This window comes from Chanodichthys erythropterus, chromosome 10 (assembly GCF_024489055.1).
Source record: "Chanodichthys erythropterus isolate Z2021 chromosome 10, ASM2448905v1, whole genome shotgun sequence".
Taxonomy (NCBI): domain Eukaryota; kingdom Metazoa; phylum Chordata; class Actinopteri; order Cypriniformes; family Xenocyprididae; genus Chanodichthys; species Chanodichthys erythropterus.
In genome coordinates, this window is record NC_090230.1 from 39326664 (window position 1) to 39344672 (window position 18009).

Sequence of the window (18009 nt, forward strand, 5' to 3'; positions counted from 1 at the left end):
ATGAAAATTCACCAAACAACATAACTCTGACTGGATTTTTACACATTACAAATTGAAAACATTGTCCTAAAACAACAAATCCTTAATTAATACTCATTAATTATAATATTAGATAAGTAACAGAAATATAATTTCACAGTTGGAATGGGGCATCAACACATCATCTTAAGTTCAAAAGGTGCATTTACTGTTTGTATGACAGTTTTATAGTAGCCAGATCTGGAACTGTGATTGGCGATGAAGTTGTTCTTGTGCCCTACAGCAGCAGAAGGGTGTGATTCAGTCGTCAGGAGGGTAGAAGATGACTCTGTTGTTGTGGGCCGTGCAGTGCGAGTGTGGGCTGTGTGTGGAATTTATTGTTTTCTGACTACTCCTGAGTTAATGTTGTAACCGTTATGATGTGTTGTCAGCCCAAAGGGAAGTTATGAAACTATTTATCTGTTCTGCTTTTTTTTTTTTTAATTTTTCTCCATCACCAAGTTATGACCAGCATTAAAAGTCCCAAAGACACAAACTGACAATACTTAATTAAAACAAGCATGCCGCAGCAATATACCAGCATAGATGGCGTTAATTCAATTTGGTTAGTGAGGGATCAGTCAAAAAGATGCAGGTTTTGTGCTGTTATGTGAATTCATCCCAGAGAGTTTTGTGTGGACACAGATGGACGTAGCAGCTAGTGTATATCCAAAGAGAGTGCGAATGAATCATAAGTATGGACAACAGTCCGACCGGCTGACGAGAGGGCCGGTGATGGCATGACGTGGCATTTGTGCAGTAGAGATTGATGAAATATTCAATACTCGTCCTGAAGCGTGGCTCTTTAAAGGCCACTACACATGGCTATGAAACAAGCCAGCTGCTCTTATTTACTCTGATGATTTTTTTCCCACCAAGTATGGTGTTCAGGAAAACATGACATTTAGATAAAAATGCAGTATACATTATTTCATATATTTCATATGTCATGCTTTTATCTACACTGCATTCCAAATTATTTTGTAAGTGACATATCAGTAAGATTTCAGTAGAATAAACATTCAGATTTTAGTTTTTCTAAGAAAATGGTTGTTTATTTATCCATGTCTTTTTAGATAACTGGTATCAATCTCAGACAAAATAATTTGCCAGATTTATGGAAACCGTACTTAGAGGTTGTTCCACATTATTAAGCAAGTCACAGTTCTCATGCAATATGGGGAGGATGAAAGATCTTTCTGAAGATGAAAAGCATGAAATGATGTTATGTTATGCAAAAGGCATGAAAACAATTAATATTGTGTGAAACTGAATGGAGATTATTGAATTATCATAAGATTTGTGAGTGATTTAGAGCACAGCAGAACTCGGTCAGATAAAGGCTTATTAATGAAAGTTCCTTTCAAAAAAATTAATTGTATTAAAAGGACAGCTATAAAAAAGCCAGTGTTGAGCAGCAAACAGGTATTTGAAGCTTCTGGTGCCTCTGGAGTCTCAAGAAGCTCTCCATGCAGGCTGGCAGTTGTGCGTAAAGATGCATTTTAGACACCACTAACCAAACCTCACAAAGAGAAACATTTACAGTGGGTTTACAATGCGTTCCAAATTATTATGAAAGTGACATATCAGTAAGATTTCATTACAATAAACATTCAGATTTTAGTTTTTCTAAGAAAATGTTTGTTTGTTTATTTATCCATGTCTTTTTAGATAACTGGTATCAACCTCAGACAAAATCATTTGCCAGATCTATGGAAACCCTACTTAGAGGTTGTTCCACATTATTAAGTAAGTCACAGTTCTCATGCAATATGGGGAGGAAGAAAGATCTTTCTGAAGATGGAAAGCATGAAATGGTGCAATTTTGTGCAAAAGGCATGAAAACAACTAATGTGTGAAAACTGGATGGAGATTATTGAATTATCATAAGATTTGTGAGTGATTTAGAGCGCAGCAGAACTCGGTCAGATAAAGGCTTATTTATGAAAGGGCAGCAATAAAAAAAAAAAGCCAGTGTTGAGCATCAAACCGGTATTTGAAGCTGCTGGCAGGCTCCATGCAGGGATTGCATGCATTTCAGCCACTTTAAACCAAAGCTCACAAAGAGAAACATTAACAGTGGGTGTAGAAACACATGAAGACTCATTTTTAAATAGTTTTATTCACTGACTAATGCCGTACTACAATGGATGGTCTAAATGGATGGATTTCTAGATGGCTGGTGAATGGCCACCACGTTTCAACAAGACTGCGACGTCAGTAGGGAGCTGGCGGGTGATGATTTGGGCTGGAATTTTGGGAAGTGAGATGGAGGGTATTAAAATGACTTTTGCAAGATATATGGAGTTCATAACTGACCATTTTCAGCTATAGTATAAAAAAGAGGATAGTGCCTTCTGAAATGCAATGCACTATGCACTATCCCATGCTGCAAAAAACACCACAGCAATAAAACTGTTTGAAAATGTATTTGTAAACCCACTGTAAATGTTTCTCTTTGTTAGGTTTGGTTTGTGGTGTCTAAAATGCATCTTTACGCACAACTGCCAACCTGCATGGAGAGCTTCTTGAGACTCCAGAGGCACCAGAAGCTTTAAATACCTGTTTGCTGCTCAACACTGGCTTTTTTTATAGCTGCCCTTTTAATAAAATTATTTTTTTTGACAGGGACTTTCATCAATAAGCCTTTATCTTACCGAGTTTTGCTGTGCTCTAAATCACTCACAAATCTTATGATAATTTGATAATCTCCATTCAGTTTTCACACAATATTAGTTGTTTTCATGCCTTTTGCTCAACATTGCACCATTTCATGCTTTTCATCTTCAGAAAGATCTTTCTTCCTCCCCATATTGCATGAGAACTTACAACCTCTAAGTAGGGTTTCTATAGACCTGGCAAATTATTTTGTCTGAGATTGATACCAGTTATCTAAAAAGACATGGATAAATAAACAAACAAACATTTTCTTAGAAAAACTAAAATCTGAATGTCTATTCTACTGAAATCTTACTGATATGTCACTTGCATAATAATTTGGAACGCAGTGTATCAACACCATAATTATATTCGGTTATACAGTGGGGGTTATATACTGTAGCTGTAGTTTGGCCCTTTTTTGCTAATATAAGGTGTTGGATTAAAGGCAGATGTTCTGGACGATGTCAAATGCACCTATTTTTAGCCTTCCATAACTGCCTGCTCATAATCACCAAATGCATTTAGTGATATAGATTATATCGTATGTGGACTTGAAGATTTAATGGTACAGACTCTGATCAGTTACTCCTCCACAGCATCTGGCCCCAGACAGATGTAGATGCTTTAATGGATTTTATCTATTTGATAACCATGCTGAGTAGTTACATCTGTTGCATTTAGATAGCATGATGTGTACATTACATAACTCTACATTTCATTTATTCTTTCATTAATGACACTGTATTCACATGGAAGCATTTGATCATGTTTGCTGTTGGGCAGCCACATGTAAACTCTTTACTAAAGATAGAAATGCCTTTTATGTGAATATTTGTGTTTTGTTTTAGAATGGGGGTTGGAATATTCACCATTTCATGTACTGCATTCTGAGAAACTCACATGACCTTCAGCAGTAGCATATGATTTTATGCTGTTTTGAAAGTTAATCTGGTGGTTTTCAGAGGAAGGAGAGTTTCAAGCTGGCTACCGTAATGCATTTGATACTTCTTTGCATTGTGTGCTTCTGCTCTCGGTTTCAGACCTCAGCTGTGTTGCAGTTTATAATGTGTCCCAAGAGATGATGCTTTTGTTGGTTGTTGCTCTTCATCACCAAATTTCCTGTCTTACACATGTGACCCCCAGTGTCTTAGAGAGAACAGAGTTTCATGAAATGAATACACACTGTAATATGATCTGCTTGAAACCCTGTGGGACGGGTTTAGAAAGCCCTACATTGGTAATAACATTCAATCTTTGTTGGATTTTATTGAAATCTATCTATCTGTGTCAAGTCACCTTTATTTATATAATTTATTATATAAATTGTTTCAAAGCAGCTTTACAGTGTATAACTAGATTGATAGAATTTATAAAATGTGTAATATTATAGGAACATTAAATATAATTTTGGTTAGGGTTAGATGTCTGGCCTAGGAAAATAAACATTATACATTTTTAATAATTTGAATAAACATTTAATATTTGTTAAAGATTTTGTAAGCATATTGTGTATTGGAGCTTGGAGTCAATTGTTTTATTTGTGTTAACTCAATGAAACATGCCAAATTGAGTGGACACAATTTTTGGCCAGGGTGTCACATAGAAACTATGAACACATCTAAAACCGAGAGAACCAAGGAAATGTCAATAGTTGATTATGTTTTAGTCAATGTATGCTTTTCCTATGAGCTTTTTGTTTTTCTATGCATTTTGTTTTTTTGCATAGTAAAATAAAAACTGTAGCTGTATTTTTTCTATAATTTTTTATTACCTTTACTAAGTTTAGAAGAAAGTTTTGTTCTTCCCTCACATTAAAAATATTTAAAGATATCAAATATTTTCCTCTCATTTTGATGGTTTAATTGAACCATCAATAAGGGTGCTTAAAACCCCAAATCCACAAACCAATCCCCTCCAGACATGCTTTTGGCCACTACTATATATATATATATATAAAATATATATATATATATTATATAATATAATATAATATAATATATATAATATATATAATATAATATATATAATATATATATATATATATATATATATATATATATATATATATATATTGGAACTTTATTAAAATCATAGAATAAATGTATGTAGGTTACTTGTATGTGTAATATTAATATTATTTAATTGTAACATAACAATTGGAATAATTGTGTGTGTGTGTGTGTGTGTGTGTGTAATATATATAATATATATTACACACAATATTGTAAATTTTGAGTATTCTGAACACACACACACACACACACACATACATATATATATATATATATATATATATATATATATATATATATATATATATATATATATATATATATATATATACAATGTAAAACTCGATAAATTCAGAATACTCAAAATTATTATAGACACAGATTACCTCAAATTTAAGTAAAGCAACTCAAAGTAAACAATAATTATAAGTAACAATTAAGTAAACTAAAAATGTTTATTTAATGTTTGTCCACTGTACTTAAAACTATTGTTTACCATATGTAATTTTTCAATTAATTTGATGCAGTGGTTGTAAAACCCAATGAGTTCAGAATACTCAAAACATTTAAGTAAACAACTCAAAGATTATTTTAGTAGAACTTAAAAAATTATTTTATACTACACAAATTTAGTAATTACAATTTAATTGAAATATTGAAAACCAATTTATTTTTCACAGTTAAGTGTTAGTTGGCTTCAGCACACACCAGCATGCATTAATATAACCATCAAACAGACCATCATTATTTACTTGCATGAGCTGTTAATCATCATGCATTATATGTAGCCTTGAATTTTGGCATCCCATTCTCGACCTAACCACAGGCACTACTCTTCACCATGATGGTAACCCTACAAAACTTCAACATCACAGAAACACCTTTAAATACCAAAATAACAGAACAAAAAACAATAACACATCTTCCCCTGTAGTAATCTTGTGCAAAAACACACAAAATAACAATTTCAACATTTATTCTCCTTGCACAGTGTGACGCAAAGCATGCTGGGAACTTGAAATCTGCTGCAACTCAGTTTAATGTTAAATGGATTCTTCTGATAACGTCAGTTACGTCAGTAACATCGGCAACGATGTGACATGAATGATGTCACTTTATATCGCTCAGTAAACTTAAAAATAGTAGTTTTTACTCAAAAATGTTGAGCTACACAAAAATAAAATTTGTTTTTAGTTGCATCAGTGATTTAATAGACTTTAATTGCAGCGTACTTAATCGTTATAAGTTACTAGTACTGTTTGGGTTTACAGTGCATACATATAAAATTTAGGTTTATTGTAGTATATTTATATAAATGATACTATAATGTTTTATATATTGTAATTCATTGGAAATAAATTTTAATTAGTATACAAATTGGGAAGAACAAATGTATGTTGTCCTACATCACTGGACAGAACTGCTGTTTCTGGGCTGCAGGCCATAATCAGGCAGGGCTAAAATTCAAATCACATGGGTCTCCCTCTCATCAGACCAACTTGTTCTGCTCTGTCCGACTGCTCTGACATTGTTAGTGAGATACAGGATATCCCTGAAGGGGAGAGACAGCTAAACAATATCAGACCTAATCAACATTGTTTGTTAACAAACAGTAAGCCAGACATTCTTCTCGATGATATAACACCCCACGCCCAACAGACATAAACAGAATGCTGTGAGCCCCCAGGCTACATTTCAATCCCTAAATATTCCCTTAATATGGACGTATAAAGTTTAAATCTCAAATTCTTTCAGTAAACTTGAATCAAGCCATAAGTCCTTCCTTCATGCAACTATTAATGAAATGAAGAACATAAAAATGTAAAACTGCTGTTCAAACAAACCACGTAATCATCAGATATTAAAGGGTTAGTTCACCCAAAAGTGAAAATTCTGTCATTTATTACTCACCCTCAAGCCGTTCCACACCCATAAGACCTTTGTTAATCTTTGGAACACAAATTAAGATATTTTAGTTGAAATCCAATGTCTCCATGAGGCCTCCATAGGGAACAATGACACTTCCTCTCTCAAGATCCGTTAATGTACTAAAAACATATTTAAATCAGTTCACATGAGTACAGTTAGTATTATAAAGTGACGAGAATATTTTGGAAGCACCAAAAAAACAAAATAATGACTTATTTAGTGATGGCCAGTTTTAAAACACTGCTTCAGGAAGATTCGGAGCACAAATGAATCTGTGTATCGAACAGAGGTGGGTAGTCCAGGGGTCCGAGAGTAAAAGTCCTGCCATATTTTTATTCCACCCACTGAAGAATTAATGAGATAAATAAGTGATTAATTGAGTGATGATTGAGCATTATTGAAGACACCTGATGATAACAAGCAGAATCACCAAAGGAGAAAATCACTATTTTTAAGTTACCATCATCGAGGTCAGGGTTTGTTTTGGTTGAGCTCTTGACCCTTGACTTTTTAGTATTAGATTTTGTTTGGGCTGTTTTATCTGTATTAAAGTCAACCAGCCAAGCAAAGTTAAAAGATGATCAGGTGGTGTTGGTTATGTTTTTATAATCATTATTTGATCTGAATCACTGAACTCGTTTAGAGCACAATCTGTAAGTTAGATTTACATTATTGATTAGTGTATGAATGTCAGCAACATATATTCTGATAAACAGATCAACTCTAAACAATAGAAAACAAGCTACTAAAAAGTCACAGAAAAACGGCAACATTTAAATAGTGAGAATAAAGAAAATTACTAAGACAATTCAGTTCATATTTTATTCATGCAGCACTTTTATTATTATAAAAGTTGATCTGCTGTAGAATCACAATACTTCTGTAATCAATGTAAATCTAACTAAACTTGGGCTCTAAATGAGTTCAGTAATTCAGATCAAATATTGATTACGTGTAAACATAACCAACACTACCTGATCATCTTTTAATTTTGCTTGTTGGGTTAGATTTAATACAGTTAAAACTGCCCACACAAAATCTAATATTACAAAGTCAAGGGTCAAGAGCTCAACCAAAACAAACCCTGACCTCGATGATGGTAACTTAAAAATAGTGATTTTCTCCTTTGGTGATTCTGCTTGTTATCATCAGGTGTCTTCAATAATTGTCAATCATCACTCAATTAATCACTTATTTATCTCATTAATTCTTCAGTGGGTGGAATAAAAATATGGCAGGACTTTTACTGTCTGACCCCTGGACTTCCCACCTCTGGTATCGAATCATGATTTAGATTGCGTGTCAAACTGCCAACGGCTGAAATCACGTGACTTTGGCGCTCCGAACAGCTGATTTGATACACTGATTCATTTGTGCTCTGAATCTTCATGAAGCATTGTTTTGAAATCGGCCATCACTAAATAAGTAGTTATTTTGTTGTTTTTTTTGGCGCACAAAAAATATTCTCGTCGCTTTATAATATTAATATTGAACCACTGTACTCACATGAACTGATTTAAATATGTTTTTAGTACCTTTATGGATCTTGAGAGAGAAGGTGTCATTGCTCCCTATGGAGGTCTCACTGAGCCATCGGATTTCAACTAAAATATCTTAATTTGTGTTCCGAAGATTAACAAAGGTCTTACGGGTGTGGAACGGCATGAGGGTGAGTAATAAATGACAGAATTTTCATTTTTGGGTGAACTAAACCTTTAATAAATGACATGACTAAGTAAGTTGGAAGCCTTGTTTACATCAGTATCATGTTTTTTTTTTTATTTGTTTTTCATTTTGAATTTTTTTGCAGTGCATCAAAATTAAACTAATTGAAAATGAAAAATGTTACTTTGACAACTATAGCTGAAATAAAATGTGTTTTATTTTATTTGAATTAAGTTTTTTTTTAAAGATCTGGTTTTAGTTAACTATAATAACCTTGACACAAAGAGTAAAATACTCCCTCTAATGCTTCAAGGCCTGTCTTTGTGTTTAACACGTGAGGTCCGTATGCCATCTGCCTGGATAATGTTCCCAATAATAATTGCAATTCTTTCTTTTGATCTAGAACCTGCTTCCTAACCTGAATCCTGATCCTGTCTCAGATCAACTTACAAGAAAAACTTTGACACCTTTTGTTGAAATCTAGAAATCCTCACTTGCTTGTGACCACACGTGACTTGAGGCCTCATTTAGATAATGATCGATATTAGACCTGCGAGAGGATTCTCATTACGCCAATGCTAATTGAGGTCCTGTGAGGTGGTTTGGTTATTTGCGGCTTCCTGTCACCATCAACAGTGTCAAAATAATGCTAAATGAGGTGTCAAGGTGTTTGGTCACAACAACCCTTACAGCTACAGGATAATGTGGGATTTTTATCCACAAATGAGGTGGGTTTAAGAGGTATTAGAAAGGGCTGCCCACATGATGTCAGCAAATGATGTCACAGCTGATGGAAAAAGCCACATGGAGTAACATCTGTCGAGTTTGTCGAATATTTCTGGTTAAAGGTTGTGAGAGGAGTTTGTTTGCAAGACAACATTAACTATTAAAACCACTGAGGATTCCATGGGAAAATGTAAACATGAGCCCTCATGTAGGGCTCCGTTTCAAACAGATGAAACATACACTGTGTGCCTCCACCCTTTATAATACAGTGTATTTATCACTGTTGTTGTGTTGAGGTAACACTGTCATTATGGCCACACCCGGCCTTGTGTGCACTTATCTTGTGTCTGGCTGGACTTTACACAGGCTTTACTGTAAAAGCCATGTTATGAAACCTAAACTGAATCCAGGAATGGTTAAAAACTGTGCAGTCACCAAGATTCAGTGGAGCAGAAATGCTCCCTTGTCTCACCGACTCTTTTAAAAGGCAATGTGGTGTAATAAATTTTTCTTTCTGTGTGTTTGTCATCATTTACTCACCCTTATATCATTCCTATGACATTTTTCTACTGTGAACACAAAATTTTAGCAGAATCTCTAGGCTGTTCTCAGTATGAATGGTTGTGAATGGGTCGTCAAACTCTTAAAGGGTTAGTTCAATGTTTATATGTCAATAAGAGCCTAAATTCAATCATATAAATTGATTGTGTCTCTTCAGAAAATTTGGATGGAACCACTCAATTCATGGTTTTACGATCCTTTATGAACTTTTTGAAGCATCAAAATGGTAGTTGGACAGAAAGCTCTCAATTTCATTAAATATATCTTCATTTCATCAGAAGATGAACAAAAGTCTTATGGGTTTGGAACGACATGAGGGTGAGTAAATGATGACAGAATTTTCATTTTTGGGTGAACTATCCCTTTAAAAGAAAAAACACACACTGAAAGTATTATAAAAGTTGCTTTATATATTATATTCCAGGTCTTTTGAAGACACATGATAGCTTTTTGTGTTGTTATGCCCTTATTTTTGAACCTTGACAGAATTCATATGGAAATGAGTTGCGTGAACTTTCGTTTTGTGTTCCACGGAAGAATGAAAGTCATATTCAGTTTGTCAAAACTCATACAATGGGACAATGTGATGGTAAGTTAATACTGGCAGAATTTGCAATTTCAGATGAATTACACCTTTAAGGAGCATTATGAATGGCCAGTTTCAAAGCTGCGACTGAAACAGTGGAAATGTTTAGGGAGTACCCAGCTATGAGCTGGAAAGAAAAACAGAAAATGGTGGCTGCCATGATGATTTGGGCAATAGTCACACAGTAAAAACTGTGGTACTTGTACTTCAAATGATCATTCAGACACAGACCAAACTAACACAGTCAAAAGCTTCATGGAAATGTTCAGACATGTGATGAGGAAGGCATAAACAGGTTTATGTTTAGAAATAATGTAATGGGAGACTAACCACAGTTTTACACACACACATAAGCGCACACCTCTATAAATACATAACTTATATCTAAATTAGCTCCTCACTTTTTATTGTGAATCTCTGATGGAAGCAGAAACTGTTTACATTATTATTGTGAATATTGAGTCAAGGATCAATGTTCAAGGCAGTCTAAAAGCCAACTTTTAAAATGTTAATTATCAACCAGAAAGACAAGTGCAAATACAATGTTAAAGAATTTTTCCTGTCCAGTATATACCATTCAAAAGATTTTGTTGTTTGAAGAAGTAAATACTTTTATTCAGCAAAGACAAACTGATCAAAGGTGACAGTAAAGACATAATATTACATAAGATTTTTCAAATAAATGCTGTTTTTTATTTTTTAACTTTTTTTTTTTGAATCCTTAAAAATTATCACGGTTCCTACCAAAGTATTAAGCAGCACAAGTGGAAATATTTGAGTATCAAATCAGCATATTAGAATGATTTCTGGAGTATCATGTGAAACTGAAGACTGGAAAAAACTTGACCACAAACTTTTGAATGGTATTGTATGTATCATTTTATTTCTTCCTGTAAAAATAAAAATCACAAATGAGCTCTTTTTAACATCCCAGCTTCTCCTAGGCAGCATAAGGTTAAATGGACAACAAAAGGAGACCAGTAATACTACATGTTTACCTTTCAGAAAAAATATTTTAATCAGGAAAATTACCAATGTCTGATTGAATGTCAGATATTTCATTATAACTTAAATATTTCTAATCAAATTATGTGAGTTACACAATCTGCATTCATTTTATATCATGCGGTGCAGGGATGACGTCAAAACCCGGAAGACTAATTCGAAATAAAGCGCTATATAAATAAAGCGCTATATAAATGAAGGTGACTTGACTTGACTTGTCAACTTATGTTTACCACAGACTTTATTTTACTCATAAATTGAAAACCCCTATTATTAAAACCCATGGGAAAATCGCAAAGGAAGCAGTGGAGAATTAGCCTTCTGGGATTTGACATCATCCCTGCACCTTACTATTATGTATGCAATGAATTGTCTAATTCGATTGATCATATTAGGAGAAGCATCTGAGACAGCGCTTCTATTTAAAGCATAAATTTAGATCTCCTGGTATAACATTTGAATCCCTGAGCAATAACATTTTCCTCTGGGTTATCTCCCTATCTGAAATGGCCTTTGTGACTAATGCATATAGAACGTCTCTCAGTTTCTCAAAGCTGTGAGAATGTCATAAGTTGCAAATACAAAACAACAAACACCAGAAGGACCAAGCAGCATGTTGATAATGCACTCTTTGTGCTTCAAGGAATGCATGTAACTCTAACAGTAGTTTGGAAAGTGTTTGTTTATCAAAGGCAGTCATGTAAAACCCTCCGGTCTGGTCCCACAGCACTAAGCTGCCACTCAGAGCACCTGTGCTTATTCTGGACGTAATCTCACTTTAGCTCTACCTATACGCTCTTATGTCTGCAACAGAGAAGGCTTCCTATGTCAGTCAATCCCAGGACCTTGTCACATCTAATCCATAGTAATTGATTTCCCTGTGTGTGTGTGTGTGTGTGTGTGTGTGTGTGTGTGTGTGTGTGTGTGTGTGTGTGTGTGAGAGAGTGCGTCAGGTCCCTCAGCCTCGTCTGAGTTTGTACTCAATGGCTTCTATATGTAAACACACTATTACACAGATTAACATTCACAATCAAACAAAGGAAGTAGTTACATGTTTGTCTGAGCGTCAACACAATCACAAATAGATTACGATCTCAGTCTACCCAACTGTTCCCCTTCCCCCCACAAAACCAGACCTGTTTCGAACCCCTGCATATTTATATTTATTCACCCATTGTGTGGTTTTGATGGCATTTGTGCCAGTATTTTGTTCTGACAGGAGACTGAAATGGCACACAGGAGAACAGAAGTGTTTTTGGATGTAGCATAGAAGAATCAGTGACAGATTAAAGAGTTAATCCTCTTGAGTATCTGTAGGTCTGACACCCCACGTCAGGATGAATTCCTCTCAACACCGTGCAAGACAATAGAGGTAGAGTCAACAGAATAGATATTTAGACCTCATGCTTCCAAGACTGGGCCACACACACACACACAGGTTTGTACACCAACCCTACCCCTAAACCGACCCATCACAGGAAACTGTGCACATTTTTACTTTCTCATACCCATACAAATTTGTGTCCTGATATGTCACAAACACACACACACTCACTGAGGCATAACTCACAGCGCTTAACTTTCTATGTACATTTATTCATAAAACAGCAAAAAGCACATGCAAAAGTCAATTTACATTAATATTGTAAGATGAGTCCAAAACATAAAATGTAGGTTAAACTCACAAAAGTTTAAATTATGTAAATAAATAATAAAAAAAAAAAAAAAAAAAAAAACTGAGGTGCTTGATAACCCTAGATGTTAAATGAAATTAAACTAAAAGCAAATCAACATCTTTTTGTGAGTGGTAGTTATTGTTTTTATACTTCCTGTACACATGAAATGTCATGTGACAAATGTGCTCTTTTTGATGATGTCATCAATGAAAACAAGATAGCCTATGTATGTCCACAGAAAAAAAATAAAATGCTTTTACTTTAATAACAATGTGTTTTGTCAGAAATTATAACTTAGGGGGTGCTTTTTGCTTCTAATTGGTCAATTTCATGTCTACTTATTTATTTAGTTAAAATAAACCCATTTGAAGTGGTTCAAGACCCCTTTACTTTTCATAACATTCCATATCTTGCTTGAAAAACAGATTAAACCATCTTACAATGATTTGCTGGACCGTCGGCTGGTTTAAGAAGGATTTTGAGAGCTTTTCAGCTGGTTAGGTTAGGGTACCAGCTTGTTGGCCAGCTAAACCAGCTGACTAACAGCTTGGCAAGGCTTGTGAGACAAGCTTAGAACAGCTTAAACCATTTTAGGCTTTTTTAGCAGGGAATAAATCATAGTTGCATTAATGTAACCAAAGAGGAGCCATCTATGGTTTTACCTGTGGTTACTCTGGTCTTAGTAAAAGCCAGTTAAACTAGACCTATGGTTATTATGAGAGAACTAGCCTATGTGGTAAATAGCTGAGTAACAAAATAAAACTGAACACTTAGGCTGATTGTGATTTTAAAAATGTTTGCCCTTGAAAAGGATTAAGCATAAAGCATTTTGATAAAAGTTCCTAAATCCCACTAATTCGTTTATAATGAAACGTATCTGGACGCGCATGGATTCGTGGGCTCGCCTCTCTCTCCGCCTCTTCCTTTTAACTGCTGGGGGGCGTATTCATCCGCGCACACACATACATACCGATCGACATCGCGCCGTTTTTATCTGCCTCACCAGCTCCGGTTTCCCCCGTTCAGCCTTTCCCCCCGTCAACTGCCGCCATGTTTTTCTGAGGCAGGATGACAGCAGAGAGTGAGCGCAGACGAAGACGGATATAAGACTGAAAAACCGTCGAATTACAGCATTTTTTTTCTTTCCAGGCGACTATTTTTTATTGCGGAGTCCGGGGAATTCATTTCCCGGTATATTTGCAAAAACCAAGGGCTGAATTGTAGTATTATTTTGTTTTCTTATGGCGTAGGCACATTTTCCTAATATATATCCTTTTTATTTCAGGATGGGAGGGGGTCCTCCCACATAAATGTAAAATCCAGAAACTATTCTTTCCTCTGTTTTTAAGTTTATATCATGAAAAAGCAAAAAGTCAGAAGCCTATCTGAAAAAGAAGAACGTATTCCTGCCTGCGCTTGACTACCTCTACCAGCGAACCTACAGGAATAACCAGACGAGTGATCTCTCTGCATGATCAACTGCTTTACCACGAGTCACCTGCTGTCGAAACTTTGTTTCTTAAGCGATCTGAACATAGAAAAACGACTTTGAATATAATCTAAAGTGAGGATCCGACAGAGCACATCTCAAAGATGACGGGCAACATCCCTGTCGACATGGTAAGGGAAAAAAGGTTTAATGGTGTTTATGGAAACTATTATAATGTTGTGTTCCTCTATTTTATGTTACTAAGTTAGTTGTTTTCTGTTGTTACTAAAAAGTATTCCAATAATGATGGTAACTATTCTTGAGATGCTATTACTTATTCTTTATAATAGATACTTCAGTTAGTAAGTAGTACTTATTCACTTGTATAGTCACTATATTATTAACACTGACAAATTCCATTGTTACTGAAAACAAATGGCAATATTTTACAAAAATTGACTAGAAAAGTTTGAGTAGTTACACTAAAAAAATACTTTTATGAACTAGAATAGTTATCTGCAACAATTAGAAAAGCATACTAGTTGGAAGTGGATAGCTCAAATTTGAACCACAGATCCCCATTAAAATAAAAATTTGTTACTAGTATCAGTGGAATAGTTGCTTTTCACTATTAGTTTTCTGACTAGTAACAATCTAATGAATAGTACCAGTGAAACTAAAAAGGCCTACAAGTCATTATTGGATTATTTACTAGTAAAGTACTTTAAAAACAAGTACTAGTAACATAAAAAAATAGATAATAGTTAGTTTTAAGAAATGTATCTTTAGTTTTAAGGAATAAATATGTTAAAACATGTGTTTTTGTCAAAGATCAGAGAAAGTCAACTGATTTCATTGCTACTTTTGCAAATAGATTAATCCAAGAAAGACACGAAAGACAGTGTTATTAAATGCATTGGATCCCCTTTTGCTCTTTTGCCATTAACACCATCAAAATTCCACCTCTATCAGGAAGGGCAGTAGAGTAAAGATATCCTATCAGATGGCTTACATAGTGCTGTTCTAAGTGATAATGAGGAAGTGTGATTAGGGAGGCTTGAAAACAGTCACTGTTCTATTTGCCCAAGTAAAAATTTCTCAGAATGTGAATTAAGGCGAATGATCAAAACGAAACTCCAACATTCGAAGCTCGTCCAGGGAGATGATTTCATAGTTTCTGTTTAATCCTCATTAAATTATTTTAGAATGACATTTCAAGCTTTGCACTGTGATGTAAGGCTATAATAGATCGAGACTTCTAAACTCGTGGGTGGTGGTGGTAGTGCTGCTAATATTCGCCATTTAAAAGTGGTTTGAATCCAAGAACGTGGAAAATCTGCTTATCAACCATAAAATACAGCCCTGATTGTGTATTAAAATATCGAAACTAATATCAAAACAAACATGAACTGCTGCCAAACTGTTAAACTGTATTCCTGCCTGTTAGTCAAGCATGCTTTTGATATTCCAAACAGCTGATCTGGCTGTCAAACTCAAGGGATGCCGACACTCTGACATTGCAGAGACTCTGTTTGATGTAATGTACGCTGAGGGCTGATGTGATTGTCCTTTACAGTGCACATTGACTGTCCTTCTGTTTCAGCAGTAGAGTAGCACTAAAATGTAAATCTGGCCCTCAGAAAGGCTTCTTTGGAAACTTTAGCCTAGATATTAAAAGAGCACCGGCACGTATTGTTATTTGATTTTAAGGGCAGAAATGTGAGCTGACCCTGATGATGACGATGCATCTTTTAACGTCTCTACAGGAAGAAAGGTTTTCTCACATTATGCAAACAGGGAACAAAGCGTTATGTTATAGCCTAAAGTCAGGTATTGATTATCTAAGATAGCATTAAAAGGTCCTCTTTGAAAACTTAAAACATTCAAACCTCACGGGAAATACTTTTATATGGATTTGCAAAGGAATGATAAAGATAATCCAAGCTTCAAAATTAATCAAGGTTTTTTAATGCAGGAGCTGCGTGACGTTTTTCTACGTTGGGTTTAGGTGTCTATTTTTGGTCTCTCGGAACAGCACGTTCGGTTTTAGGATGAAACTTTGAATCATTGTGTGGTCTCCAGCTGAGGGGCATTCAGTTGGGGGGTAGGGTTGTCAAACAATGGGAGTGTTTGTGTGTGTGTGTGTGCATACACATCTTGTGGGTGGGCATTTTAATGAATGGCTTTTTTTGTAGAGAGCTCTCACTGTTTCAAAGCAACGCAATGTTGTGGAAGCCTATAGGTGCTACATCAGATATGCTCTTTTAAAAGAGTTTGCTTTGATCAGTTGTGAGACAGAGGTGTGAAGGAGAACTCAATACTCCCTGACAGTACTGTGTCACTTTGTGTGGTGTCATGTGGTATTGTGTCCTCTATGTGTAGGGGTGAATTAGTAGGGGATACTATCAGGAGAAATGTCAAGGAGAGACCTCCCCTATGGCTATTGTCCACACACTTGAGTAGCATTGCTCAGCACTTTCAGAAGTTCAAATTCATGTAAAAAAAGAATTGAGGTGCTTGATAAACCTAGATGTTAAACAAAATTAGACTGTAAGCTAATCAACATCTTGTTATGAGCAGTAGTTATATTGTTTTTATACTTCCCGTAGACATTAAATGGCATTTTATTATAATAATGTTATTATTATTTTTGACTGAAACAGGATATTTGATGTGAGAAAATTTTGAATATCACTTTATATTGGAATGGTTGTGATTGTGAAAATTGGGTTTTAGCACAGAATAGAATATTTTAATCGTAGTTCAAATAACATGCACTGATGAATGCACAATATGACCAGGAATGTTTATTAAGAAAGTAAATAAAGTCATTTTTGAATTTTATGTTTTATAAAAGATAGAGAATGAAGGTAATTAAGACAAAGTCGCATGCTTTCTGTTTGCGGAATCAAACCAGATTTGTCATCGAGACTTTCGCAAAATTATGTAACCAAGCTCAAATCAATAGAACTCATCAGGGAACTAGACAACAGAAGGCAGTACACAATTCAGTCCCTTTGAGGGTTTATTAGGTCATTATAACATGTTTCATTTTCTGAACCCTGCTACAAACAGCCACTGTTTGAACTTTGAGAGTCAGCTAAAGTGCAAGGGAACATCAGGAGAAACAGGGTAGGTAAGTGTTTGCGTATGAGAAATGGAAAAAGTGTAGAAAACTAGCTCCTCGTGGTATAAAACACAACGCAGTATGTACCACAATTCAAAACATTTGTGATTGAAACTGCGTCAACAGGAAAGACTCAGCATGTTGATGAAGTATCAGTTTAAATATCTTTCACACACTGAGAAACGTCATTTTCAGTGGTTACTGTTTTTTTCTTGTCAAATTTTTCAAGTCAATTCAAGTCACATAGCGCTTTATACAATACAGATTGTTTCAACGCAACTTTACAGTGATAACAGGAAAATGATTTGCCGATGCAAACAGAACAAAACAAAAATAATGACTTTATTCCACAATTTCTTGTTCCCTTTCAAGGGTTAGTTCACCCAAAAATGAAAGGCACCCAAAAATAATTTTTTCTCACCCTCATGTTGTTCCACACCCCTTAGTCCTTCGTTTATCTTCAGAACAAAAATTAAGGTATTTTTGATAAAATCTGATCGCTCAGTGAGGCCTCCATTGCCAGCAATGTCACTGAACCTCTCAAGATCCAGAAAGCTACTAAAAACATATTTAAAACAGTTAATGTGACTACAGGGGTTCAACCTCAATATTAT

General features: G+C 35.0%; 1 protein-coding gene across 1 annotated transcript in view; it reads left to right on the top strand.

Moving 5' to 3' along the window:
* The first annotated feature begins 13839 nt into the window (after window positions 1–13839).
* Window positions 13840–18009, top strand: part of ubl3a (ubiquitin-like 3a) — a 32324-nt gene continuing 28154 nt past the window's right edge. Inside the window, exons 1-2 of the mRNA XM_067397694.1 lie at window positions 13840–14030; window positions 14125–14459. Of these exons, the coding sequence (XP_067253795.1) occupies window positions 14433–14459 (27 nt within the window). The 5' untranslated portion in view covers window positions 13840–14030; window positions 14125–14432. The remainder of the gene's footprint in view (window positions 14031–14124; window positions 14460–18009) is intronic.